General features: G+C 43.2%; 1 protein-coding gene across 1 annotated transcript; it reads left to right on the top strand.

Moving 5' to 3' along the window:
* Positions 1-460: 460 nt before the first annotated feature.
* Positions 461-27,940, top strand: SYCP2L (synaptonemal complex protein 2 like). Its single transcript, XM_062568517.1, has 33 exons — positions 461-496; positions 1,388-1,412; positions 2,388-2,473; positions 2,629-2,717; positions 2,984-3,018; positions 3,732-3,874; positions 4,295-4,347; positions 4,720-4,765; positions 5,552-5,644; positions 5,733-5,793; positions 7,123-7,271; positions 7,949-8,009; positions 10,537-10,649; positions 11,452-11,521; positions 11,690-11,735; positions 12,357-12,408; positions 12,837-12,853; positions 13,424-13,489; positions 15,489-15,537; positions 16,642-16,697; positions 17,365-17,419; positions 18,189-18,345; positions 19,181-19,230; positions 20,259-20,355; positions 21,596-21,684; positions 21,838-21,901; positions 22,723-22,859; positions 23,576-23,692; positions 24,613-24,707; positions 25,553-25,652; positions 25,739-25,797; positions 26,326-26,395; positions 27,881-27,940. Exons 1-33 carry the CDS (start codon positions 461-463, stop codon positions 27,938-27,940), a joined length of 2,496 nt encoding a protein of 831 aa, XP_062424501.1.

Below are 27,940 nucleotides of genomic sequence, written 5' to 3'. Positions count from 1 at the left end.
GGAAGCTCCTAGCAGGGCAGATTTGATGGGAGCTGTAGGTGTGTTGTGCCATTTAAGTTTACGGATATATGTTTAATAACGCGCATTCATAAAGCAGACTGTGCAAAAACTTGGCAAATCTCTTAAATTTTCTTGCACTTATAATTGACTTCCTCAAGCAAGCCCTGACCACTGTGGGGGTGCTGGGAGAGTGAGGAGGAGGACAGGCTGGGGACGTGGAGGAAGAAGAGCTGTCACCTGGATGCAGGACTGGGGGTTTTACTTGTACAGTACTGCTGTGGTCAGGGATCAAAAAACCTCACGTGTGTGCATAAGGTTTGCTGAAGGTATATTTAGTTTAAGGATTATTAACACTTCTTGCCAGGTTTTAACTGATTCTTTCAATTTTTACATGGTGTCTTGGTTTGAAAGAACAAGAGCGTTTGCGATCCTCATAGACCCAAATGAAAACAGGCTTTTGATGACGCTTCTCGAGGATTTCTTTGACTGTGCATTGGTACGTATGTGTATCGGAGGGAGGAAGAGTTGCTTAACTAGTTTAAACTAGATCGTTTAAAGAGCGAACCCAACAGCCCGTAGTTTCCTTTGGGTTATTTCTGAGCTGGATACTGGAGGCCCAGTGATAGCAAATTTTCAATAGGAGGAAAGCTTTTAGTTTTTTTCTCCCCAGGCTGCTAAGAAATCATATTGTCTGTAGAGCTACAAACCTTTTGGAGTGTGTGAGCCTTTGTCCAACCAAATACCTCTGCTTAGCGCAGCTGTGTGTCAGGCTGTGCATCAGGATCTGCTTGAGCACTTGAGTCATGAAGTCCTAATGAGTCACAAGTTTAATTTTTAGGAGAATGCCAGTATAAACGTTTGAGCAAACTGAATTTTCTTGTTTATCTACTAAATAAATTGAAATGATATAAAAGGGTTTTATAAATTACATATTTGTCCAAATTTGATACCCGTGTCTTCCAGCCCCATCTCTTCTCTGTGCTTTTACTGGGGAGAACGACAGCTTTTAAAAAAAAAAAAAAGGTTCCTTAAGGGGCTTTAATGCTTTTTTTCAGGTGTCAGTATGTTGTCTAGTACTGTAGCGTTTGAAACGTATTTTCACACAGGCCCATGAGCACAGTAAAAATAGCTCTAGCACTGCTGAGCCCTGGGGGCAGGTGGCTTCCTCGCTCCTCTCGCACTCCCCGCGCGGGGCCGACCCGGCCGAGAGGGGTCCCATGGGCGCGCGCCGTGCCTGCGCCCAGCGGCGCTGCCCTCCTTGCCCTGGGTACGGTGAGGGCCCGTCGCTTTAGCCTTGGGGAGGTGCGGCGGTGGGGCGCGATCCCTGAAGCGCTCTGACCGCTGCTGCGGTCTTGTTAACGAAGGCTTCGTTTACCTTTTTCTTCAGGTGATTAGCAAGTGCAGCAATGAAGGTCAGTGTGTGTAATATATTTTATTTATATGTGTATGTATATATATATGTGTGTGTGTGTATATGCGTATATATACAGAAATTCAGGCTATTCAGGGATTTTTATGTCATGAGCAATTTCTTAATTCTGCATGCACTCTGTCCCTTTTCTCCCCCTCCTGCCCCCCACCTCCTCTTCCTCCCTGCAATGTGTTTTGTTTGTTTGTTTTAAATATGCTAAAGATGTCTAGCTGTGATACCTTATTTGCACTGCCAGCATCAAGTATGTCAGCTCGGAGGAAGCAGTACTTCTGGAAGCAGTTGGGCGTGCACAGCGTGCTCTTGCATACGTCTCTGTAGCGGCTTCAGATGTTATTTTCTTGCTACGGGCAACCACCTCCGCAGAATAACGCAGTAACCGAGTGCTCCTACTCTAGCACAGAGCCATCAAGTTGTTGCCAGCAAACGCAGCTACAACTTAAGCTATCCTGATTTAGAGATCCAAAGCACTTGGTGCAATTCGGGATGCGCTTGTCCAGGGTGCTTGCCCCATGGCTCTGCACGCAGTGAGAAGGGCTGCGACTGCGTCCGCTTGCTGCAACTGGTGCTTTGGTGAAGCTGAAAAAAACCCATCTTTTTGGCACTGAGAAGGGCTCAGGATGCTCCTGCGCGCCCTTTGCTGCTGGGCTGGTGGCTCCCCCGACCTGGGCGCGGGGATGGGGCCTCCCGTGTTCATTTTGGAGTCGGGATTTTGCCCGCAGCTGTAGCTCTCGGCCGCCTAGGTCAGGCGAGCGGGCGCTCCCGGAGGGAGCCGAGCGCCTGCGTGGAGCTGCAGTTCTGCCCAGGGATCTTGGTTCCCCAGTCGCGTAAAAATTGTGCGTTATGTTTGCATTATGTCGTGCGCTGGGTAACTTGAGCGCGTTTGTTGCTGTAGCTTATTCTGCCCAAAGCAGGGCCGGCACAACCGTGCTCTGACTTTTTAAAACCCTTCTTCTAGGGAAGAAAGAGCTGGTGAACTTATTTCTACCTGAACTAGGGCATCTTGTGACGGAAGTAAATGTTTGCTGCGCCCTGCGGCAGGAGGTAAGAGTCACAGGAGGGAGAGAAAGCACAAGAGCGTGCGCACGCGGGCATGCGTACCTGAACAAATAAAAACGTGAGGAAACATCTTAGTGACTTCTTTCCCTCCCTGTTCTGTCCCCATCCTCTGGGTGTGGGGGGACGCGGGGAATTAAAAGGCTTTGAGGACTCTCAACTCTATACTGGACAGCGTACCGCGAGAGGAGAGAAAGAAATTTCCTCTGTCCGAAGAGCTGTGCTCGCTCACGTAAGTGCTTCCCCGCCGATACTGGCCATGGGGCAGACGGTGTTTAGCTGCGGGAAGCAACCAGCTTTCCAGCCGTCCGCGACCGTAGCGTTTGCTCGGCCGCGCGGAGCAGCCTGGTGGCGCGGGCCCGGGCGAAGCCCCGGCCTCGCTGTCGCGTTTTACACGCGGTCGTTATCACGAAGGGCGTGTGCTTCCGCCCAGCTTATTAATTAAAATCACTTGAGAGTTTTAGTCCCGCTTTAACTCGTTGCGTTATGTTCTTTCAGGAAAGATCTTGCAAAAAGTATTCTGGAGGTTGGTGGTAAGAAGTGCTCGGTGGTTGATTTTATGAAGCTAGGGTTCTCAATCGTCGTTTTATTTGCTTATTTATTATAGATGAATGGTAATTTAAATAACTTCTTTTTAGATACTTGACTTCTCTGGGAGGAAAATTGGATAATGCTTTAAGAGTGTGCATTAGAAATTGTTAGATATAACAATGTGTTAATTCTTTCCATTTAGTATTAAGTGTTAACTAATAAGAAAAGCTCAACTGTGATATGAATAGAAAGGTAATTATATCAGCTTTATGTATATGCTTAAAAAGTATGCTTGCTGTTCATTTTAAAGCAAAGCTTAACTACTTGATCATAATGGGGATAAACTGCACTCAATAAGGCTAATTTATTACCTCTTGAGGCAAATCCGAGGTGTGCAGGGTTTTTTTTCCCACCCCCCTCCTAGCAATAAAACTTTCCAGGTATTTGTATTGTGGTACGTGAAAAATGGCCTAATTGTAGTGACATAGTTACCAGTGCACTGCAACCTGTTGAATAAGGGGGAGGAACTACATGCCCTCTGACGGCTGCGATAAACACTCGGTTATTACCCTCCACTATAACAGTGTAGTTTTCCTAGGTGAAATGGAAGGTAGCTGATTAATATTATTATTTTTAAAGTATATTAACAGTAACAATACCAATTCTCTGTTATGGTGGAGGAGATATTTACTCTTTTCTTATGTTTACCGTGTAGACTATGACCTTCAGGTTGCCCTTTCAGAAGCTCTTTGTAGGCTAATGACAAAAAAATGGAGGGATGACCTTGTTCACCACTGGTTTGAAGATAATTATCTTGCTGAAGCTTTCAAAGAGATCAAGGATAGAGAATTTGAGACGGTAAGGGTCTTTATTTTGATAACAACATACTTGACAAGGCTGCATAGGGGCTAGTGTTGTTTGAGTTCAGCCAGGATGTCCTTGTAAGAAGTTCCTACAGAACTGATTTTATAAATGTGCAAAGTTTATTTGGAGGTAGTAGGGGGATTTTTTTTTAACCCAGCAAATATAAAATGTCATATGATTAAAATAACTCTTATTTCTAAGATGTTCTCCTTCTAAAGTATGCATGCGTACATACATACATAAATATATAGGTGAGCGTGTGTGTGTGTGTATTACATTTTTTGTGATTTCTGTGATTTTGGCATTGTACTGACTTCTTAAAAGTAGTAGAGTAGAGATGCCACCTCCAGTAAAATAAGCATTTGCAAAGGAAATGTAAACTGATCTTTTGATAAGATGTCATTTGTCTTGAAGGACTGCAGAAAATTTCTTAATCAACTAAACGAGAGGCTTGGGGATGAAAGAAGGTAAGCCGTGAACCAAGAATCTAAATTAATGCTGTTATTACTGCAACCAAACAGAAACAGAGGGAAAACTAGGGCCATAGACTAGTCTGGATTGTATTTTCCACAAAATAATTTATAACATGTACCTGAATAATCCTTTAAAAAAAAAAATTTTTTTGATGATGATTCTTTGAAAATAACAAAAACAAGGTATCACTAAATGGCTAAACATTTTCTATAAGCTTTTCCTAGCCTATTTTGCCTTCAGAAAGTTGTTAACCTTTTGAATAATAAGGAATAAGGTTAGTAACCTATATTTAGGATTTGAGTGTTCATAAAGTCAGACTCTGACTGATGTTGGATGTATCACATGCAAGTTTGCTTTTCTTCCAGAGTCTATTCGTTCCCTTGCATATCTGCTTTTGCTGACATGAATGAGGTAATGTTTCTTACCGCAGCAGCACATTCCCTATAGTGTTACGACCATTAATACGGTTAATTTCTGCCTGGGATATGGGTCCTTCTCCAATACCACCATTTCCTTTTCATGAAAAGACTTAATTTTCCTGAGTGCAAATATAATTTTCTATTCTAGTTTGAAAGTTTTCTTAGTTAAGTCAGCCAACTCCTAACTTCCTGCTGCTGACTTTCCTTTTGCATTGGCCAAGCGATAGAAGCAGCCCTTCTCTTTGTGGTGAAGGGAGAGAGATCTTTAAAAAGAAACGGGGCTGGGGACTTCTGTTTTCTCTGGAAGAGTTGCTCCAGGCTGCCCAAGAACGAGATCTGCTTGGTGGTCACAGATTGCTTCACAGCTTTTTAAGTAAATGTTGCATTTGTGGCACTCTGCTTCTGAGAGTTGTTTCAAATCAAAGCCAAGTCACTGAAGAGCCTTGTTGCAAGCTGGGTCCAGTGCTTCTGCTTAGTAGAAGTGCTCAGAAATGCAGAAGGTTTCATAAAGTCTTCCCCGAACCAGGTGTACAAGCATTTGCTTGAATCACTTCTCCCTGTGGGCTGACGTACAGTAATGTTCTGACTCGGCTGGTGTGGTTGGGTCCGTGGCAGGTGGGCAATACACAGTCTGAGCCCAGCTTTTATTTCTGTGTGGTATGTGCATGGAGCAACTTGTTGCAGCTTAACGATGTAAAGAAGATGGGAATGATAGAGCAGTTCCCAAGTGAGTCTTCTCCTGGAAATGGCAGTGGTGGTTGTTGTGCCCCCCACCCAGGTGAAAAAGCCCTCGGACGAGAAGCTGGAGGAGTTCTGGATTGATTTCAACGCTGGCAGTCAGAGCGTGACTTTCTACGTAGACAGTAGCGAGGTAGGAGCAGAGCCCGATTGGCCTTTGGTTAGACTAACGTAGCTGGCACTAGCTCAACCCTTCTGTTGTGGTTGTTTTGTTTTTATAGGGTGCTCTGTGGGACTCGGTGAGGCTGTCAAAAGAAGAAGTCAGTAGTTACAGCCTGAGGGGTAAGACTCTGCAGCCGACATTACCCTTTGTCCGACTCTGGTTTCGCAAGATGCGATAAACCAATTTCAAATCTTGTCGTCATCAAAAAGATCTCTGGTGGCTTTCTGTTCTCCCGGCTGCATGCTTTTGATGTTCACCTTGCACCAGCTCTGCTTGTCGGACCTTCCTATAGGCCTGTTCAATGCAATAGCCCTGGCAAAAAGGAAAAAGGGGATGGTAGCCCACTGCATTAGTGAGGTGGAGACGCTTGGGTCTGGCAATCGCCATGGTGGATGTGGAGAGGAGGAGTGGGATTGAGGCCGCTGGCAGCACCGGAGGAAAGTGGAGGAGTGGCAGGTGGCGAGAGCCTACCAGTGCCTTCATTTAGTGACAGCAAGGTGTTGGGCTGGCTCAGCCCGAGAAACTGCTGCCTTGGCAGCCCCAAAGAAAGAGTCTGTCTTGTCTTGAACTGAACTTGCCAGTGTCCATCAGGATCACAGCTGCTGAGGGTGCAGTCATTTTCTAACGCACTGAGCTCTGTGGAGTGACGTCGGCTTGGGAGTGCAATGCTAAAGACTCATACCATTTCTGTTTTATGCAACACAATATAAATCAATGTGTTAATGGAAATGGTGTAATTTTTGTAGTAGCATGAGTGATCTTAACCACTAGCTTTCTTTCTACTAATTTGGCATACGATTACGTTGAAAATGGATTCATTGATGGCCTCTCATGCTGGCTGAGCAGTGACCGCAGAGTAGTGCGAGTAAAGATCCATGTTAGTTGTTTTGGGCCCTACAAAAAATATTTTTTCCTGGATGATGCCATAGTTTTGGTGCCTGAGGAACAGTACCAAAATAGCAGTTAAATGTGTGCTGAGATGACCAAACAACAAATGCTTTTTGGACGTTGCTGGGCTCCTGTGTACCTAGGTGACTTTCTTCTGTGTTATATCCTGTGATAGTGATGGGTGGAACCACAAGGAAGAAGGACTTGGACGTGCTGCAAAAAGCACAGGAAATCTGCAGGCTACAGACTGCAGCAGTGCTGCACTGGAGGCCCCGCAACCTGCTGTGGAGGGGACAGGTTGCAATCTTAAGGGCCCCCTTGACCAGGGCAAGTTGAGGGGTTAGCTCATGGATGTGCTAGGAAACAGCATAATCATTTAAACCTAATGAGAAAGAAATGGGTGACCAGCATAACTGGAAATGCACAGGCAATATGTAGAAGAGGTTGTCTTCAAAAAAAAAAAATTTTTTTAAACTACTCTAATGGTTTTGGGGTAATAGGCTGAATGCTTTGCTCTAAAAGATTAGACTGCCTCTTTCTTTCTTTCTTTTTTAAAACAGAGAAGGATGGAGAAAAGATCGTTAAAATTTACATGAAGGTTCCTGCAATTCTAAACAAAAATGAAGCAACAAAAATCAAAATATTCTTTAGTGCTGAGTTTGAGATATTAGATGTACTCAAAAAAGTCCTGGGAGATGAAAAAATGATGGTAAGCTTTTGGTATGAGTCTTTCTTTTATAAATTCTATTTTAGTTAATATATATACTGGGCCAAGAACATTCAGTGTTTTATATACACATACATGTGCTTTGTTCATCGGATCTCATTTTCCACTTGAGGATTTGTGACTGTTCATATAGAGCTCTTAGCTTTGGCTTGATATAGAGGGAGTTCTTGGCTTTGGAAAAAGCTTCAGTGGTCTCAGGTCTAGGGTTTTGGAGCTTTAAGAGTGAGACTGGTTTGTTAATCAGTTCAGTCAGTGTGATTATTTTCTGCTTCAAAAACTCAGCAGAAGTAAAACCTATGATATTTATTTGTGTAACCTGAAGTGTAACTTGTATGTTAACCCAAAGTATTACATTGTACTGGATGAGCAACCTGACCAAAGCTAACACAAAAACACAAGGAAAGCTGCTTAAGCGCTTTTTTTATGGTTGTGATTCATCCACAGTCCACGGGATTTGCAGAGAAACTTAACATGAGAGTAGTTGCAGTGCAGTGGCGTTCCCTGCAGGAGCTGAGAGGTTTCCAAGTGGTTTACTAGCATCCAAAGATTTGCTGCTGGTGATTAAGAGCTGCTAGTTATGTTAGTAAGTAGATGGCTTTATTGGATGAAAGATTCTGCTCTTAAGGTTGTTTTCACGTAAGATTAATTTGCACCAACAGATAAATGTGGCTGATGAGGAGCCCATCCATGCTGGGGAGCAAGCCAGGCAGAATGAAACAGGTGATGCTTTCTTTGCCTTTATATATATATATATATATTTGTATGTATACGGAATTTAACTTGTTCAGATTTTAAAGAGTGTCTTCGCTCTCACTCAACAGCTTGTCCTTAGTCACATTTAGAGGAAGGCAAGGGGGCAAAACCCAACAATCCACTCCCCCCGCCCCAAACCATCCCTTGATCTACTACTCCCATATTGTAAGCTTGTTAGTTGCCTTTAGTGGTGGGTGCTGAGTCCCCCTGGCCTGGGAGGTCAGCCGTCGGTTGTAGGGTTGCGCAGGCAGTGAGCCCTTCTCAGGAAGGCTGGATCAGCGTGCTGCTGGCTGACCTGGTCAGGCAAATCCGGGTTGCTAGCTTCCCTCTGAACAGCATGTAGTAGCATTTCTCCATCTACAGTTGCTGTGGGTGCATCTTCCTCCTTGTTTGCCTCCTATGCTGCTCCTGCAGCGAGGATGCTCACGGGAGACTCCTGGAGGGAGGTGACGCTCTGCTCTGATGTGCCTGTGAAAGCAGCCCTGTGAAGAGCACTAGTCCCTTGATGGACCAATGCTTGTGTCTTGGCACATGTCCTCCCTCCAGGAATGGCCATGACTGCAGTGACACGGCCAGCACCAGTGCTTCCTGCGGGGAAGCGATTTTGTTCCTTCTTGACAATGTGCTGGGAGCACAAATGCGTGGGATGCTAGGTCAGGAGCGTGCTCAGCTGACTGAACTGGAGAGCGCTGGTGCTGAACTGCAGGCTGGGGAGCAGAAACGTTCATCTCCAGCCTGTCTGTGTGGACAGAGCGATGTGTAGCTGTGCTTCAAGGACATCTACGATGGGGCGACAACGGTCGCTGAGGGCCAAATAGAGGCGAGAACTGCCTCCCTCGGCTGGCCGTCCGTCCTCCTGCTAACCAGAGAGACCGGGCACACTGAATTGTTTATGATGAGGTTGTGTGGTATTGTCCTTTCCTGAGCTGTCCGTGATAGTTTCCTACTGGACATCTTCCTCTAGTATCTTTTCACTGAATTTAATTTGTACTGCTGCAGGCAGGGCATGGGCAACACAATCCAGTATGTAGATAGCTGCTGGCATGGCAGGCTTGGAGCCTGGTTTGATCCAAATACGATGAATGTTGAGGGAATGTGAAGTCTGAAGTACAGGTGTGATGCTTGGGCCTTAGGCAAAGGAAGGTCCAAGACCATCAGTAGCCCAAGGAGAAGAGGAGGTAGTTTCTTCTTCCTTTTCCCCCTCTCCTGTTCTGAATACTTGTCAAGGTTGTGATCCACAGTTTGAGGAAAAGCTCCTTTAAGCCAAAAAAAACAAGCAAAAGACTGACTTTTATCTTGAAAGGGATATGTTTCTTTAGCTCAGCTTCAGTACTGAGCTATTTGGGAGATGGCTTTTTTCTGCATAGAGGCCTCTTCTGTTTGAAGTGTGGTATACTTCCCTGCTAGAAAACAGGGTTTTACTGCAGGCAGCGGTAAAGGTATGTTAGTGTGATGTCTGCAGCCAGCATGAACAGGATGTAATGATGTTAAATTCTACAGCTTCTCAATACGCATTAACTGCAAACATTTTTAATATGACTTTTATTTTAGTGTAGGTAAGATCTTAAGAGATCTTTCCATGTTTTCTAAGGCAATGACCTCGGCTCTTTCTCCACTGGTACCATTCACCATCTTGGATAACAAAGTGCAAGCTGAAGAGCATTTTTATTAGGTAGCATTCTTTCTACATTTGTGATGAAAGCAAATTTTTACTTTCCTTCTACTTACAGCGGGTTTCAGATTACTCTGGCTGAATATCAGGGTAGATTAGAGATCACCTAATCTCTAGGTGAGAGAGGTCCCTTGCAAGCTTAACTATTCTGTTATTCTGTGTAGTACTCTAAACAGTTACTAAATGTCTTCTAGCTTTCGGTGTCTGAGAGAGTAACTTGTTCAGTAGTTCTTCCCATTTCCCTAAATTATTATCCAAAGAAAGCTTTAATGATTGTCCTCCAAATTCTGGAGGCTCAGGAAAAAGTAGGGAAGGGAGAAGCTCTGCTTCATCAGCATCCGTGAAGCACATGCGGAGGTACAAGACTGCGCTACTACTTGGAGTAGTCCTGGAGTATGAAGTGTTGGAAGGTCATGTGTTTCCAGTGAAACATCTTTTCAGTGAAACCCAGATGAGATTCAGTCCAGGGAGCCAGATGTAGTGGAAGGTCCTGTCGGTACTTTGCTTTAGTCAGATATAAATGACTGCTTCATGCCTGCTGGAGCAAAGAGTTCAGGTAGCAACAGAGTGGTAAATTTGTACATCTTCATACACTATGAGAGGCGTTAAAGGGATAGGCTCAAGATACCATTTATTTAGCATTGCAATTCTGCACTGTGTAGTTCGGAGAGGTTTTATGCTTTTGTTTCATTAAATATGATTATGAGATGTTTGTCCTTATTAAGTTATACTGCTTTGCTTTTACGCACGTGCTTAAGAATGGAAAGCTCTGCGTATTCAATTACAGAGAGAGAGGTTCTCATTAAGGTTGTTGTTCCACAGTAATACTTGAGCCCAGTAATCTACAGAGGAAGAGAAATCCTTCAAGCTCTGAAAACATAGACTCCCTCTCGGATACCCTAGCCGCTCAGCACAGCGAGCAGTTAACAGACACTGTAACAGTAAGTGTTTTACATATGGTGAAACAACGGCTTTGTGCACCGCCCCATTCTGCTTTTTTAAATAGATATAGTTAAAACCTTCTTCCAGAAATTTTTACCCAGATCTGACAACACCTTCCATCTCAATCAGGGGGAAGTCAGCTTCCTAGATACCTGCTTTCAGATCTGCAATCTTGCAAAATTGTTTTAAGAAGGGGGGAAAAAATTGTACTCTTATCAGGGGATGGTAGGATGCTTTGGTGAGAAGCTGATAGTGTCATTTTATACATTAAAAAAGAATTGTGTGTGTATATATGATATATACATATATATCATGTACATATATATCAGACTGCGGTGAGTGGCTGGGGTGGCCACAATCCTTGGCATAGGGGCCATTTGATTTATCCCACTGGGAAGGAAAAGTCAGTTGCACACACTGCTTCGCTGGCAGAGAGCATAGGGAGAGCCAAGGACAGGGCACAACATGCAGGGCCAGGACAAGCTTCCAGCCCCTGGAGTGGTGTAAATCCCTCCAAAACTCTTAAAACACCTTCGCCCATAGTGCCATATGTATGCATGTGTGTACCTACATACATATATGTATGTGTGTGTGTGTATATATATATGCATATATATATACACATATAGTACATATATATACACACACACACGCGCACACACACACACATATATATAAAATGAAAGACTTGTGGTCCAGCTGCTACCACAAGCCAGCACTGAAAATCTCTCTCTGAGTTCTTAAACTTTTCTTTCTGATAATATGTATGCTTGTTTATGATTTCATGTCTCCAAGCAGAACACGGTTACCTCTGTGTCCATGATCACAGTGAGCCAGCAGACTGACTTGGAGGATGCTAACCCAGGCCCAGGTCAGGCCTGGCTCCTTTCGGTTCCTTAAGCCTGACCCGCTTCCGCGTTACCTGGGTGGTGCTCTGTGAAGGCTCTGCCTTTGTGGGCCTTCCAAAGAAAGTAGATAAAGAGCTTAATAGTAGCTCCAGAGGGTGAAGCTGTAGTTTCCTTGCCTCCCTCAGCAAAAAAACCCAAAACTCCATCTCCAAGGATGAAAGTTAAGCCCAGGTAAGTCTTGAAGAGAAAAAATTGCAACTCTTTTCACCTTCCCTCCTTACTTCCCCCCTCCTCTTCTGATTTTTAATGCATGTGACTTTTAGGATTACACTATCAATTATGAAATTAAAAAAAGAAACCCATGTTGCTGCACTGACTTGCAAGGTGGTTACAGCACTTCAGGTTACAGCACAGTCATGCTTGGGGTTTGGCTGCTAGCTTGGTATGATCTTTCCTTCTTGCCTGTGATTTAATCCAAACAAGAGATGAACGTGTGCGCCTCTGTTACAGAGCCTAACTTCAGCAGTGTACTCAGAGCTCCCTAGATATGCAGCAGTTTGAAAAGGACAGTCATGATTTTTGTGTAGTGTTGCCCAAATCTGGGTCTACCGAGGCATTAGCTATACCTTTCCTTCAGAGATATATGGGATGGCAGTTCTTCTAGTTAACAAGTTGGGCTCGTGTAGAGCTACTTGTTAGCTTTCTTCCTTAAGTACCTCTTAAATTGCCACTTTGATGCTAGTAGACTTATCAGTGCAAGTTCTTTTCTTAATACTTCATGAACTACCTATCTGGGATTTAGATGAACACAGCATTAACGACCTTTCATTTAACGTGTCTGGTTGTCCCTAGCGAGAAGCCCCTAGAAGAAGAGCCTGCAGAGGAGTCGACACCAAAGGTACCTGTGCCTCAAGGCTGCCTGAGGGAAGGAGTCTGGCGTGGGGAGTAGGTGCTCTCATGACGTTGCAGGAATCAGCTAGGCTGGGTTGACCCAGTCCCGTGCGAGCAGTGTCCCGAGCCTGTGTAAGGTGGTACCTACCTGGTGTAACATGCTGTTCAGTCCCAGGAGTGTATTGCACAGGCAGTGACTGTCACCCATAGAGTAGCATGGCCAAAGCTAGTAATTCAAGTGCAGATGAATTTGGTCAGTATATTACCTGTGCTGTGCTCAGGATACAAGAATACAGTGCGTAGGTAACCAGCCTGGCTCGGTACGGGACTAACTTGCGTGTTGCAAGGTTTGAGTGCAATGTGCAAGAAGCGACGTAGGTCTTGGAACAGCACAGCCATGTTTATTCAGGTTTTGACTTGAGCTCTGATAATCCTCCCAAGCAGATCTCTCCGTGCCCCTAGCCAGGGAGTTTGTAACCTATGTGAACTAGCCACAAGTAAGTGAGAGCCATTGCTAGGTGCAGTTCTCGCTTTAGACAAATTAAGCACTTGGAAATCTTTGAGATTTCTGTCTAAATACAAAAATAATCTTGGCAGAACACAAGAGAAGAAAATATAATTCAGAAGCAATGAATTTAATTTGGGGTTGGTACTCAGCTTATCTGTGAAATTAAATTTTACAGTTGCACCTCTGTTTACATTTCCAAGTAGTTGTTTCAGATTTTTTTTTTTCTTCTTCCCTAGACTTACAGTTTAAAGGCTGCACAATCAGTGCTCACCACACCATGCATTCATTGCTTTTAAACTGCTTTTTCTCTGCATCTTTTTCTCTCCCCTCATTTTAGCTCCAGGACTCCCATACTTTCTGGTAGGAAAGAGCTCCAGGAAATAGTTACAGTCAGGTGGCTGTTGTGATTAAAAGACCAAATGTTTCCTGATATTCCTTATCTCTGCTTTTAGCATATTGTAGGGCAATAACATTATTTAGCATATCATAGTTTGAGGTCCAGGAACTCCTCTCTGCTTTTGAAGGATGGCGCCCGGGAAAAGAGAAACAGAAAATCAAGTTTGGTCAAGCAGAAGACTGAAACCAGGTATGATATATAAAGCTTGAGCACATGTGGGGTTGATGTACTATGTTTTATTGTTGTTTATTTATTTAAGACTATTTCTAGCACTAGTGCGGGGTGAGGGAAGCTGTCTGAACACAACAGCTACAGCAGGCTGTTGTCGTTTTGATAAAGTTCATAACTTATCTTACTCATCTCAAAGGGGACTCGTTTTTGGGTCTCCGTGGAGATTGATTTGAGGACAAGCTAATTCCCGTTTGCCAAAAATGCCCTTACCTCTGTGATAATATGTCCTGTTAACCTTTCTATTTTCCTTGACCCTCTAGAGGATGAGAGGGGACTGTGGCCGTGCAGAGCTGAGTTGCAGCTTGATTCCCAGATATCTAAGCTGTTGCCATGTTGCCTCGGCCCTTTGGTGCCATGTGTCCTAGACTTCCAGACCGGACTCCTTCTCCATCTGTTGCCCTCCCCTACCCCTGTCCAGCAGTCTGTTCATGCTTTCAAGTTGGTGGCACTATGGGCGAAGGTGTTTTAAGAGTTTTGGAGGGATTTACACCACCCCAGGGGCTGGAAGCTTGTCCTGGCCCTGCATGTTGTGCCCTGTCCTTGGCTCTCCCTATGCTCTCTGCCAGCGAAGCAGTGTGTGCAACTGACTTTTCCTTCCCAGTGGGATAAATCAAATGGCCCCTATGCCAAGGATTGTGGCCATCCCAGCCACCTGCCACAGTCTGAAGTAGCTTTGCTTTGAGGTGCCTGGACCATGCCAGAGCCTCAGCAACGGGCAATGTGCTAGGCCCCAGGATGGAGTCTTCCAGACATGGTCGTTGTCTTGCAACCTGTGTCCTTCTCAGACACACTGACTTTTGGGAGCTGTGCCTCTGGCAGCTCAGGCCATGCAGTCTTTAATATGAAGCCAGACAAAGGTATGTGGGGTGAGGGGGGAAGGCTAAGGCTCACCTCACCTTAAAGGATGTTGTTTTAAGGCAGTAAGAAGTCCGTCGTTACTTGCCATGGAAGAAATAATAGTACTCACTTTCTAAAGGCTGCATTCTGGATGTCACCTTGCAAGAAGCTGCCATATCTAATAGGGATAAAACTTTGAGTTTTGAATGTTTTGATGTTTTCCTAGGTGTCCTAGTTTAGTCTACTAACTCTTAACCTTAATTAAAAAAAAAGTTTAGATGAATTTTTGGATTAGTCATGGACGAGAATGGAAGAAATGATGTAGAACATCATTACTACAAGTTCTGTATCTTCAGGTCAAATAACTCATATAGTAAGTGCCATTGGCAAAATGAGAGTGGCAGAGTAGGGATTAGAGATGGAGAAGGATGTCTTAGCTCAATCATTCTGCTCCCTCTAGTGTTTCATCTGAAAATGAGCATTTCTTCTTTCTTTCAGGAAGCTTTAGTGAGAAAGGAGTCTAGTTCTCTACTTTATACTCTCCTTTTCTTACTAATAGAGGAAAAATGCTGAGCACTAGCTTGTAATATTTTTAAAATAGTTGAGATGATTTTTATTTTAAATTTTAAGATGTATGAAAACAAAATCTGGTTGCATACAGAGAAGTGAATAGAGAGTAACTGTTGAACGCTAATTCTTGGAAGTGAATTAATTTTCTCTTTTCAAATATTTCTGAAGTTTTCTTTCAATACATTCATGATTCCTTCCTACCACATCCCGTTATTACTTATTTGTCTGCTACAAAATCATACATGAGCTGACTTGATCATGTCTTCTCAATATTTGTCTGAAAATAAAAAAATTACAATAGAAATAAGATGTGAGAATGAAGTAAGACAATAATAGAAACTAAGTAGGAAAGGAACAAATACTTGTTTAAAGAGCTGTTTTCTCAGCTTATGCTTTAGGTGTATAAAATTTTTAAGTGTTCACTGTATAATAGAACTTCTAAATAGTAAAAATAGTATTCCTCTCTCCTCCTCACTGCTGTAAGTGAGCTTGCATAGATTGACTATTTGTGATTATATACCATTGTCTCATACGTATTGCCTTTTTGCAGGAAGGATTTCTATGACTTTGAAAATTCAGATTCTGCAAGCCACGAAAAGGTAAAATTGAGACAGAACTTGTCTTGAGCTGTGCTAAGGTCCCAGATCAGCAGCTGGCAGTGGTAACTTGGAGCAGGCTTAATGCAGGAATGCAGTAAGGGTGGGTGTGTTGCTGTAGCAAAAGTGGAACAGATAATCGGTGATCTGAGATTTACTTCTCTAATGTATACAGAGAAGACTTTTTCCTAGAAAAAAATGCTGATAACTTCTTGAATATTCTAGTGGGTGTGGTATGATAAAGCTGGCTGCAATAAGAATTTGAGCTGTTGCAAAGATATCCCCCAGCTTCATTTGAGCAACTGAAGACCGACGTCTGCTCTCGTTTTACTGAACGTCGAAAGAGCAGCGCTGAGCGCCCTCCATGTTGTACTGAAGCAAAGGACCTGAAATCTGTGTCCAGCTACAGTTTGCATTTTGGGGATCACTGGTTCAAGTCAGTTGTTGCAAATGTTTCGTTGTTAGTGTTGCTTGACTGATGTTTGCAGACTATTGGAGACTTGAACAAATTCACAGCTGTGCCTGCTTTGAGTACAGGCTTCCCCAGGAAGCCTAAAACTAGTTTCTAAGGTGGCTCTGCCATGTGAACCCGTCAATGTTCAGCCTCTTCCCTGGTGTTGGGGCAATTGGTTCTTCCTACTAATTAAGAAATGGCGGGTACCAAACTGTCCACCCCAAATTTCTGCTGTAGAGTTGAGCACCGCCAGGTCCTCAGTACTGCCACAGGGTGTCAGCATAAAACCCTGCTTTGTGGCATGCTTAGCAATGTTTAAATAGCCCTGTCCAAAATCGGCCTACATGTGGCATAGCATATTTATAGAGTGCTAGCAGCAGTGGTGATGTTATTGCTCAAATGAGGTTTTTCTTGAGCATTATCCATAAAGAAAGGGGAAAGAAAAGTAGCACTGCTTAAGAAGACAAATGTTTGTCAGTCATCACTAGTGACACTGTTCCCATCAACAAATCCCTTTCAAAGAAAATGCAGAATTTCCATTGGGCTGCTTGTAATCCACTCCTCTTCTAGCCCTTCTGAGTCCTCATGCATTTTAATTGTAGGCTATTTTGTGGGGTGGTTGAACTTTAAGAAAAGCTGCACTTCTGTTTTAGGTTGCTGAAGCCAAAGGAAAGATCCTTGGACAGAAGCCTTCCTCACAAAATCAGAGGTACAGAATCGTACATACGTCATTTATGAATCTCTTGACCTGATTTAAGAATCCATTTCCTTAGCTAACTATTGTAATTTAGGATCAAGAAGCATACACCTTACATGATGTTTCTAATGAAATAGCTCCTGGCTTAGCTGTTGCAATAGCTGTAGATGTTATCAATGCTGAATTTGTATCTGAGAATATGAGCACCTCTAGAGAGAAAAATGACTTCTGTCTGGTTTGACAACAGTAAGACCTGACTTCCAAAAAATGCCTAAGCTTTTTATTTTTATATATATAAAATATGCATGCCTGTACAACCGATCTGCCTTTTGAAAAATGCTCAGATAATCTGCCTTTCCTTTGCCACCTCCAGTTACCATAAAGCCACCAGGGACTTGTCACTTCTAAGTAGACAGTCTGATTTTTGCTGCTGCTGTTGCTAAACTTCAGACATTCCTGAATGGCTGCTTTCAAAAACCAGCCAAAGAAAAACTTGTCTAATTACTGCATGTCAATAACTTGGCCACCCCGTTGATCTCTGAGACCTCTGCTGCTGCTGTTTGGCTGCACCTCTTCCATACTGCTGACACATATTTTTACACCTTTTACAGCACTGCGATGACTTATCAGACCTTGCACTTATTTAACTCATCTTATGTCTTTATGGGTTACTTGGCAGGGGGCATGAAACGGAGAGCAAGACTCGGGGCTCGAGCAAGCTCGAGGGAAGGCGGGTAGGTGGCACATGTGTTCCCGTCCCCAGAGCCCGCGGCAGCACGGCGCGTGGGTGGGCACGAGCTGTTCGTGCCCTCCAACAGGCAGAAATTTAAGCTTTCTCAATGCGGCTTCGTATCTCTGCCGGTCGCTGCTCCTGACTGAGCCGCAAACGCGGCTTTGGCGCGTGCCAGGACCCGTGCGCTGGTGAGGGGGGCGCGAAGGCATCGTGTGCAAACCGGCTGCGCGCGTTCAGCACTGGTGTGAAGCCCTCCTCGGGGGCAATGGGCAAACGACGCTTTGAGCAAGCCGGGAGCCATCTAAAGCATCCGTCCCCACTCCCGAGTCTGAAAATGGGCTGCACGTTGCTACTAAAAGTAATGCTCGGTGGGGGGAGGCCCTGAGACCGCTGGAGCAGCGAGCGAGTGGCTGGTTTCTTTTTTCTAGCTGTGCAGTTGGCTGCAACTGAGGCATTTTTGTGGGTTTTCTTGTTTGTTTCCCTTTCTTCTTCTTTTTTTTTTTTTTTTTTCCCTCCTGCTGAAAACACTTCTATCCAGAGCGGGAGGGAGGGGGGAGATGAGGAAGGAAGACACTGAACCCCGCGCTGACACCTCTTGCTGTTTTTACCCTGCTGGTTTGGCAGCTGACTGCTCAGCTGCTGTTTTAGCAGATTTCCCGGCTTAAGATGCTTTGGGTATTGCCCTGTGGAGAGGAGGAAAGGGAATGCTTTGCTAGTTGAAGGAGGTGATTGACTGACTGAGCAGGGCTCACTCTCAATAGCATCTTTAGTCTGATTACAGGAAACATCTTTTCTCTGAAAGTAATAGCGAAAATGCAAGCACTGGCCAGAGCGAAAAAAGCTGGATCCTTGACTCTCAGAAACGGTCCTTACCAAGGTCCCTCGATTACACCCGAAAAAGGCCTAGGGTCAGAAGTAAATTAAAAGGTAAGGTTAGTCTGCTGTCGGCACTTCGCTGCGTGCAGCAAGCTGCATGATGAAGGTGTGAAAGGGCAGGTAAGGAAACAGCTGCTGGTGGGTTTTGTGTGGCCCGAAGATGAGGGTCGGGGGAGCCCCGATGCCAGCAGGACAGGTCGAGCTGCGACCGCCCCGCTTTGCTTTCCCATCCCTCCTGAGGCGCGGTTGGTACGGGGAATAAACCACTAGCGGCTGTGCAATCTGCACGCCGAGGCTTCCCCTCTCCCTGTTCAAGCTCCGACGCGTGCTCGTCCTCCCGGCGGTTTAAGAAACCCAGCCGCGGCGGAGCGCGAGAGCGTGCCTTGCTCGGAGGCGGCAGGCGGCGAGCCTCCCTGGCGGCTGCGCTCGGTGGCTGCCGGGGACCCTGAAATCGAGCTGAAGCGACCTGAAAGCGTTGGGATCCCTCTGTCTCGCGTGGAGGATGAGCCTTGCTGGTTGGTCCCTGCGAGGGTTAAGAAGCATGAGAAGGGTGAGGGTGAAGTTATGCCTTATACCGCGTTCTGCAAGAGTTTGCTAGGGCTCCGGTGCCAGCCCACGCTCCCGACTGGGGCTTAGGGGCTGTCAGATGGGCTGCCGTGCCTGTGGCTTTTTTGGGGAGCTGCTCTAGGATGCAGTGAGTCTTAGTACTGCTCAGTTCTGCGTTGCTTGGAAGCTCTGCAAGAAAGGATTGTTGGAGCTCAGCACAAATGCTGTGAAATTTATTCTTGTAAGTCAAATTTAAGAGTTTGCACCACGGCTTAGAGTTTTAAGTGGCTAAAGCACACAATTACGCTGTCAGTAACCAGGAAAATTTTTCTCCTTGCAGTACTTCCAGTGTCTTCCGCAAGCAGCGGCAGTGATTACCAGACAAAAAAAGTAAGGACCTGTAACATTTACCGTGCTTTAGAATTCAAAGAATATGCAAAACACACGTGTACAAGTGATTTGAAATTAAATAATTCGATGTTATCTTCTCAAATGTTTTAACCAACTAAATGTTATTGAGAATATACTGGTCTACTAGAGGCTGGAGAAATAAGGAGGCTTTTGAAGAGAACATGGGGAGCACTATAGAAACAACCATGCGTGAACCCTAAGCAAATTGTTCTTAAACTATTATTATATTTCTCTGTGGCATACTGGGCAGGACCTGGCTTGCTTGGTCAAATTACATTCACATCACCTAAAGTAGATGTCACGACAGTAACAAATTTGGCTCTTAGATATCTGCTGGAAAGTTAGAGCTGCTTATTCAAATGCCTGTGAAAATCCTAGTCAGGTCTTGCGTGCTGTGTTCCTACCCTTTCCTCTATGCCTGTCCTGCCAGTCGGTGCCTTGGGAAATGTCCCGTTCTTTCCTGCGTGTCCCGGGGGCAATTTTCAGGTCTTGTATTATCGGAGTCCCACATATCTCCTGGCTCATGCTCTGAACTTCTCCACTTCCAGAAAACTAACTGTGGATTATACTGGGGGGAGGAGAAAGGATAAGCGGAGCATAAATCGAGCAAAGGAAAACACAGTTTAACGATGCCAAACTTTCCAGGTGCCCAGATGGTAAACACTGTATGTTGGATGCAATGAAGTGGTTTCCACATGAGTAGAGAAAGTTTGGAAAAATCACTGTAGATGTGCCAGCTGTACTAAAAGCTTCTCCTCTCTAAAGCTTTTTCTCATCTTTCTTGACCAAAACACTTATGAGGAATTTTGTATCCTATGTAACTCCATGGCTAAAGGGGAATATTTTGATATTCATCTAATTTTGGGGAAGAAATCTCCTTCTATATGGCCATCCATATGAGTTAGGCATACTTCAAAGAAGTCTCAGCATTTTAGTAAAATGCTTAAAATACATTTAAATAAAAATTTCTTGAATAAAGTTCATATTTGGACTTGGTTTTGTTTTAGTTGGAAGCTTCAAGGCCGAGATCTCAGAAGAAAACAGTAAAGAAAAAAGGCGCATCTAATGCCAAAGGAGAAGATTTAGCTGCTGTGGAAGTTGCTGGTATTTCTCTTTGAGTCTTGTAGAACACATTAGTAAAGTTGTTTTAATGGGGCTTTTGTTCTTAAATTCGCCTCTTTTCCATCACACCTTCTTCATAAACATTCCACCGTTCTTCATAAACACTGCAAGACAGTTTTTGCAATGGCTATGAAGTGGGGTAACTTCTGTGAATAAAGTATCTCGAAGAGGGAGGGAGTAGCTGGGAGATGAGGGCTGTGCAATCTGGTGCCTAAATCATGCAGCCTCCTGGGGAAGGCTGCCTGGCCAGCGCCCTGCCCTGGGGACTTTCTTCTGTTCCCTTCTTCAGCTCATACTACCTTCCCTGTCCAGCCTAATCTGTTATCGGCACACAAAGCACAAAGCAACCAAGTTTTGGTGCCTTGCAAACAAAAAGATCCCTCAGAACCTTAGCGTATAATTATTATTTTTAAATGTAGATATTAATGTGTGGGATGCCTACTAGAAACTGAAACTTTCTTCGTACTTTGTAAAGCAGCTACTGAACACAGATACAGGCTGGTTTGGTTGAACTTGGTCGAAAGGATTTTTCTCCCCTTTTTGCTATGTTCATAGTCATTTTTCATAGTACATCTGAAGCGGCATTGTGAGTGAAAATACATAGTGTAAACACTGTATTACAAACTTTCACAGTATTACCTCTGCTTCCTCAGCCAGTTGGAAGCTATGCAAACCTGTTGTGAGTGGTGTTATGAAAATAGTAGGTCCCAACACATTATGATAGGCTGGGGATTGTGGTGTAACTCGGTTAGGAAAAGCCTGCAACTCTCAAAACTATTCCTCTGACAATTAAGTGGCCTATTTTCCTGCTCTGGTGTGTGGGTTTTTTACTCTGGATTGTTTATTTTTCTTTTGACTTTCTGGGTATTCCACTACTCTGAAATACGTTGTAGTCAACTGTTTTTTTCTGCTCCCATTTTTTCTTCTGAGAACACCTGTGCTGGAATAAGGTAGTGTTAAATGCAGTATTACAGACTTAAAATGTTGCAGCAGCAATGGGAGGGGAAAGAATTATCTTAAAGGGCAGCCAGAAATAAAACAGTCTTTGGACTGAGGTTGAGATGCTCTTTCACTTTTATATGCATGAAGGGATAGAAAAGATAGTGTTTGTTTCCTTTTCTCTTTCCTCTTCATGGTATTTAATTAAACTCCATGTTTTAGTGTTTTAATTGATAGTATTCAAAATCTATTGCCTGCATTGTTTGGCTGATCTTTCATGCAGATGAAACACACTCAGAGCTAGAAAGGGAGCCGGTATCGTTTAATGCCTCTGCTGAGGACTATTCCAATATTGAAGAGAAGCCGACACAGGTGCAGTATGCAGTACTTCAAATGCTTTTTAACCTGTGGTCGGGCTACTTCTCATCTAAAAACCAGTGCTTTGTCTCACTTAGATGCGCTGTGTACAAGCTGTCAAAGGGTTACCTCTATTCTTTATTTCATTTTTCTTTCCTCTCTCCTTAGAAGTTTCCTGATGCGTCTGGAAAATCATCAAGAGAAGGAGAAATGTTTAAGCGTAAGGACTCAGGTACCTTAGTCTCAATAGCATCGAAGAAATGCTAAAAAGGCAGAAAGGGATGTTGGCTAAGCTGTCATTTTTTTTTTCTCAAAGATGAGCAGGTACTAAGCTTTCTGAGATGGATATTTTCCAATATCCATCTCAATTTCATTAAAGGATATTTTCACATAAGAAATAACTTCCATTTCTCTGTTTTATGTATTGTGACAGGGTGTGTGGTGTAATGTTTTTATATATCTGCTTGAATTCATTGCTAACAGTCTTAAAATCCTGTCCTTGATCATGGAGGGAGGATTACAGACACAAAAGGAAAAGTGGATGTGGCTGAGTTGCAAACATCTGCACGACAGTCTTAGTGAAGCTGGAAAAAAGAAGGCTATTAAGGACGATTGTTTTTATCCATCTGATATATTTATGGAGAAATGTTACATCATGTAGCTGAAACTAGCTCAGGCACAAATGGGCAGAAATGGGTTGTGAAGTTTGGACTGGAAAACACAAGAGGGAGAAAGTCAGGTAAGAGCTTTTTGGTGAGAAGAGGGGGCCAAGTATCAATTTGTCTTTAAGTTGGAGATAGGGTGGCTTTCCAGTTATCTGTATTACATAAGGCAATGCAGTGTCTTGCCCTTGCAAAGGAAGAGATTTGCTGGTGAAGTTGTGTGTCCTTTCCTGTAAAAAGTGTCTCACTGGACCCTCCAGTGAAGTTGCCTGCTCTTTGTGATATTGGCAGCTCCTTGGTGGTTTTTGCTTGAGGAGCTGATAGGTAATGCCACGTACCTCCCACAAAAAAAAAACCCAAATGTGTTCTGAAACATCTTTCCTCTTTTTAGATGTGTTAGCTGGCACTGTTTTGAAAAGGCCTAAGCTTTCCAGTTGGGAAACAAGTCACTTATCCTCTGACGCTTCCTACAAGCCGAGGAGACTTTTCAACTCAATAGAGAAGGAACAGGAGACCAAAGCAGGTAAAGTTAGGCTCTCAGCTGAGGTGAAGTACTTAAATATCTTCATGCCTTTTTTTTTTTTTTTTTTTTTTTTTCTTTTTTTCTGGTGATAAAAATCCTAGTCATGTGGAAGGTTGAAAGCAGATGCAGGGTATTGTCCCCCAAAACCCAAATGTGGCAGAAAATGAGTCTTGTGTGACTGTGTCATTGAAAGTAATGCATTAGGGATGCGAACATGGAAATTTGGGCTGCCTGACCGCAAGATGCACTTGAGAAACTACTAAGCAGTGGTAGCATTTTCTAGTCTCTTTGAACAGTGATTGTCTGGAGCTAGCAAAGAAAAAGTACAAATAATGGACAAAGTAACTGCAAGACCTCACAATCTTGGAATGAAAGCAGGTTAGACTTGCTTCACACTGAATAACTAGAAGACTGAGGGGGGGGGAAAAAGTGGAAATTTGGCCTGATTTCTGTGTGCATTTGTGTACTAATGTCTCAGCATTTGTAAATACGTTGCTCTTGACGTTTGACTGCTGTCATATCTGTTCTTCCACACTGCTTTTTAACAAGTCTTTTGGGGTTCTTTCGTTCTTATTCCTGTGAATTCTAGAAGAGCAATCCTCAAATTCCAGCTCTTTAGCAAATGCTGCTACTTGTATCTTGCTATAATAGTATGTGTATTTACATTTCGATAAGTCCTCCAGCAAGATACTAATTGAGACTATACTTTCTTACAGACCAGAAAATGGATGAAATGGATGACACCCTTTTTTCCAAGATACTGAGTGAAGATGTCAGTGATTCTGGGGTTATTACTGCATTTGAAAGCTTTACTGGCCAACTAAAGAAATTGTTCTGGGTAATGTGTGCTCTTTGCGGGTTTGGTGTGTGGCATTTTCTCATACGAAATGAAATTACCATTAATCAGCAGAAGCTAGTGTAAATATTCCTCTACATTTTATGCCCAAGAGCAGAGTTTTGGCTGCACTGTCTGTTAACCTGGAGTTCTTCTAGGTATTTTGCAAAACCCATATGTCCTCTTCAGTGTTATAGGAAAGGCAAAGTGACTTGTCTAGGCATTTAAAATAAGATCCACTAGCAAAAAGGAAGAACCTAATTAAAACTTCACTTACAAATCTGTGTTTCCAACATATAAATGCTTTCATCAGAGGGTATGGAGCAAAACTTTTTGAAATTTAACCCATCTTAGTGATAGCATACCTAAACTTGGGACCTAAGAGGAGACCGGGCAGAGCAGATTTATGGTGGATCAGTAGCATTGTGTAGGCTTTTTTTTTTTTTTTTTTTTTTTTGTTTTGTTTTGTTTTTTTTTACTTAGTGTCAGGTGTTCACAGCAAACTTGGCTTCAATCCTTGAATCATGGCTGGAAGGGGGGGATGGTTCATTTATGATGGGAATCAGTTATGATTAAAATGTACACAATTTGCATTACTGATATACTGGTCTGAAGTGGTACTAATAAAGACCTGATTTTATGCAGTTGTTAGCAGTGAGTCAGAGTATAGGTGAAGCTCACTTATTTGCTGGTTGGGATAACTTAGCCCTGACTGAAGTTGCACAGGTTCCGTAACGAACTGTTGTAACAACTAATGTGGCCAGATATTTTGCTTCAATCTACATTTAAATTTGTTTCAGCTAAAACTGAAAGGCAGCCTGGGTCGGGGAGGGATTTGTGTTCCAGGGAAATGCTTTGCAAACAAGACTTCTAGATTCTGGCTTGGGCTGTTGCCCTTCCCTGACAGCACATCCTGTGGTTAGTCCAGGTACAAAAGGATGGAGGGTTGCGCGCAGAACGCGCTGAGGACTTCTGAGAAGAACATGTCGGCCTTATTAAATCAGATACATGAGTGCAGGTAAGCTCGCTGCCGTGTGCTGCAAACACCTGCAGCTTCACATGAGTTTTGGGATGAAATGTAAAGTACTGTGCTTATCGTGGCCTGAAAGGCAAAATAGCTTCTGTCTTTCTCTTTTTTTTTCTTCACTTTTCCATAGTAAGAGTTTCAGAAGCATCACTCCTGTGATTTATCCTGCTTTTCCTGTAAGGGGAGAAGGAGTGGATTAGTGCAAAGCAAGACTGAGTTGAGAGTGGATGATGAAGCATCAGTCCTTAGACTGTCTTCCCAAATAAAAATCCTCGTGTTATACTTAGTAGCTTCTGTTACTAAATATTTCAGAGTGTAAAAAGGAAACTGCATTTTGGTTTACTTAATGAAGTGGGAGGTGGGAAGGAAAAAAATGTAAGGAGTGTTGTTGATATTTTGATCTTTATTATGGATCCATTTCTATAGATTGCTTCTACGTGTGTTAAATGTCAGCTAGTGGACTTCATAGGCACCGATCTGGTGCGATGTCTTCCTTTAAAAAGACTCTCTTGCTTTATGGATTGTCAGATTTCTGCAATAGGAGCTAAATAAAAAAAATAGGTTATAATAGAGAACCCTGTTCCTATAGTCTGTCCTAGGCCTCTGTTACTGGCTACTATTTGAGAAAGGGTATTTAGCTAAACACACCTTCAGTTTGGTACAACTATTCTTATGCTCTGTGAAATACTCAAATAAAACTTCCCAGTGTAGTTCCACAAAGACATTTGCTTTCCTATAAAGGCAGGTTTGGTACAGAAAGCAGAACGCAGAGTTGTCAGCTGCCTTGTGCCATTGCATCTTCAAATGTCAAACTGGTTTTTATTTTTCATCATTAGGCTGAATAAGCTGGAAACCTTCCAAAAGATTGTTGTTGAGGAGCTTGCCAGTCTTGAGAAGGAAACTCAAGTCTTAGCAAACCTGGAGAAAGATGCAGTGGTGTGTACGACTTTTCTTGTGGCAGTCCATGAAGATTCCGCTTCCAAAGTAATGGTGGTATTTTGGGGGACATCTTTCCTTTTTAGGACTTCTGGAATGCACAGGCTCTCAAACTGAATTCTTTCTGTAACCAGCAGAAGCTACGGTATGTGTCTGCCAGCTGCCCTGTATACTCACAAGTCCTCTAATGGTAAGGTAGGGCACTAATTATACTACTTGTATTCATGTTTGTATACATGAAGTATTATTCAGGAGGAGTACTTGAAAAATACTTGAAGAGTTCTGATGCGGTCACGGCATCTGTACTCTGCGTTCATTAACGCAGCCTTTGCGATCTCCTGGGGGTTTTGAATTGGGATTAGGAAGCAATGAGGGACGACTTTGTCTGAGAAACTGTGCAGAATGAGTATGTACCTCAAGGGACCTGTACCATGGTCTGGAACAAGATGCATCCTATGGTCACATCTGTATACTGTGAAGGAGAAGGTGAATAGATCCTTCCTTATCGAAAGGATCTGGTGTGTAAATGCTGGGCAAAGAGAACTGAGCTGCAAAAAGGGGAGTCCTCAGGACCTCTTTTCTTTTTTGGGGTATATCTCTCAATTTGCTTAAATTTCATCAGTAAGTATTTAATATTCTGAAGGCAAACTAGCTAAACTTACTTTTCTTCCAGAATTCAGTCTGTTGACTCAGCCCTGGGTGAAACAGCACAGAGTTTTGTTGAAACTATCCAGAATACAACGGTATGTGCAGTATACCAGAAGCTCTGAGTGGGCTTTCTGAGATGTGATGTGACTGATAAGTACTGGAAGTGAGAAGATGGTGACTGAAGTCCTGGGAGGGGAAATCTTTCACCAGTTGGCTAAGGTCCATTGCTGCTAGATGGACTATAACCACAATGGGCTTTTCTGTACTGCTGCAGCATTTTGCATGGTACTCTGGCCCTCCCTTTTCATCTCCTTTTTGTTGTCTTCCAGAACTTTTGTTTTCTTGTTGGCTCTTTATTTAGCACTAAATTCCACAGGGAAGGTTCTTTAATATTTTTAGGAATGCTATTAATCAGGGAACCATCAGGGAAGGTTGTAAAGAAGATGCCTATGGGAGAAGATAAGAAAGAGAACCGTCATTTAGTTATGTCTCCTGACAACTCTCCCATCACATCCTGAGTTCATATCTCAGGGATTTCCTCATCTGGAGGCTAGTTTCTGTGTAGGTAGTGACCCTCAACACAGTTTTCTTCTGTCACTTTGTCCATTTTTCCCTTGGAGCTATGCATCCGCAGCAGCTAGCGACTAGCAAGATATTGGATGCTTTGTCTTTTTGCCTTTTGGATTATTGTCTTTTAGCTTTGCTTGATGCTTCCTATTTTGATTTTTAAAACCTGTAAGAACATCAAAGCACGAAATCATACATTTTACATGCATAAAAAATTCTTCAGCAAAAACTGGATTGCCATTACAATAGTAGATCTTGAATTTATTATTAGATGCTGAATATATTCATTGTCCTTGGATCCCAGTTAAATATTCTGTGTAAGCTCTTAAACTCTTCAGAGTCTAATCATTAGCTCATGCCTTAATCATTTAATCAATAGATTAAACTGAATACCCTGTTAACTGAGTTCAGTAAAATGTTTACTTTCTATCTTCTCCACTCCAACACATGTATTTTTGCTACTGCTGCTCTTCCAGCTTTTATATGCAGACCTGATGGTGTTGAGAGCCACGGTATTCCTGCAATAAGATGAGTGGATTATCATGATTTGTGGTGTGTCACATATCTGTGCTGCATGAAGAGTTGAAGAAAGTTCCCTGTGCCAGAGGAACAACCATGTTCATAATTACTTAAGATGTGTAGATCAGGCCTGGAATTTTAGAAAAGATGCTCAAAATCGGCAGCTGCTTTCACATATATGTTGGAGCTGGAATCCTGAGCCTTTCCATAGCAAATGGTTTGAATTACGAGCACAGAACTGCTTAGGTTTTTCTCTTGCTATAGGTGCTGCTGAAATGCACCTCTAAGGCATACAGAAGGCTGAGGAAGGAGCAATCATCTCATAGGAGCTGCTCATCCTGCAGCACCCTGTTCCTGGCTCAGCAGTTGAAAATTAATAATTGTGGAATCTAAATGTGTTTTTAGGCTCTCTGCTCTCTGTTTCTTCTCTTTATGAAGCATAAGCATTTGTATAAACTTTTGAAATGTTTGTTACCTCTTTTTCTCCCCTACAGTATGAACGCCCAGTGCGGAAGGCAGCAGAAAACAATGTGTTCATTGTTCCTTCTGACTAA

Source organism: Rhea pennata, chromosome 2, assembly GCF_028389875.1.
Source record: "Rhea pennata isolate bPtePen1 chromosome 2, bPtePen1.pri, whole genome shotgun sequence".
Taxonomy (NCBI): Eukaryota; Metazoa; Chordata; class Aves; order Rheiformes; family Rheidae; genus Rhea; species Rhea pennata.
This window is presented reverse-complemented; position numbering and strand designations above follow the sequence as displayed.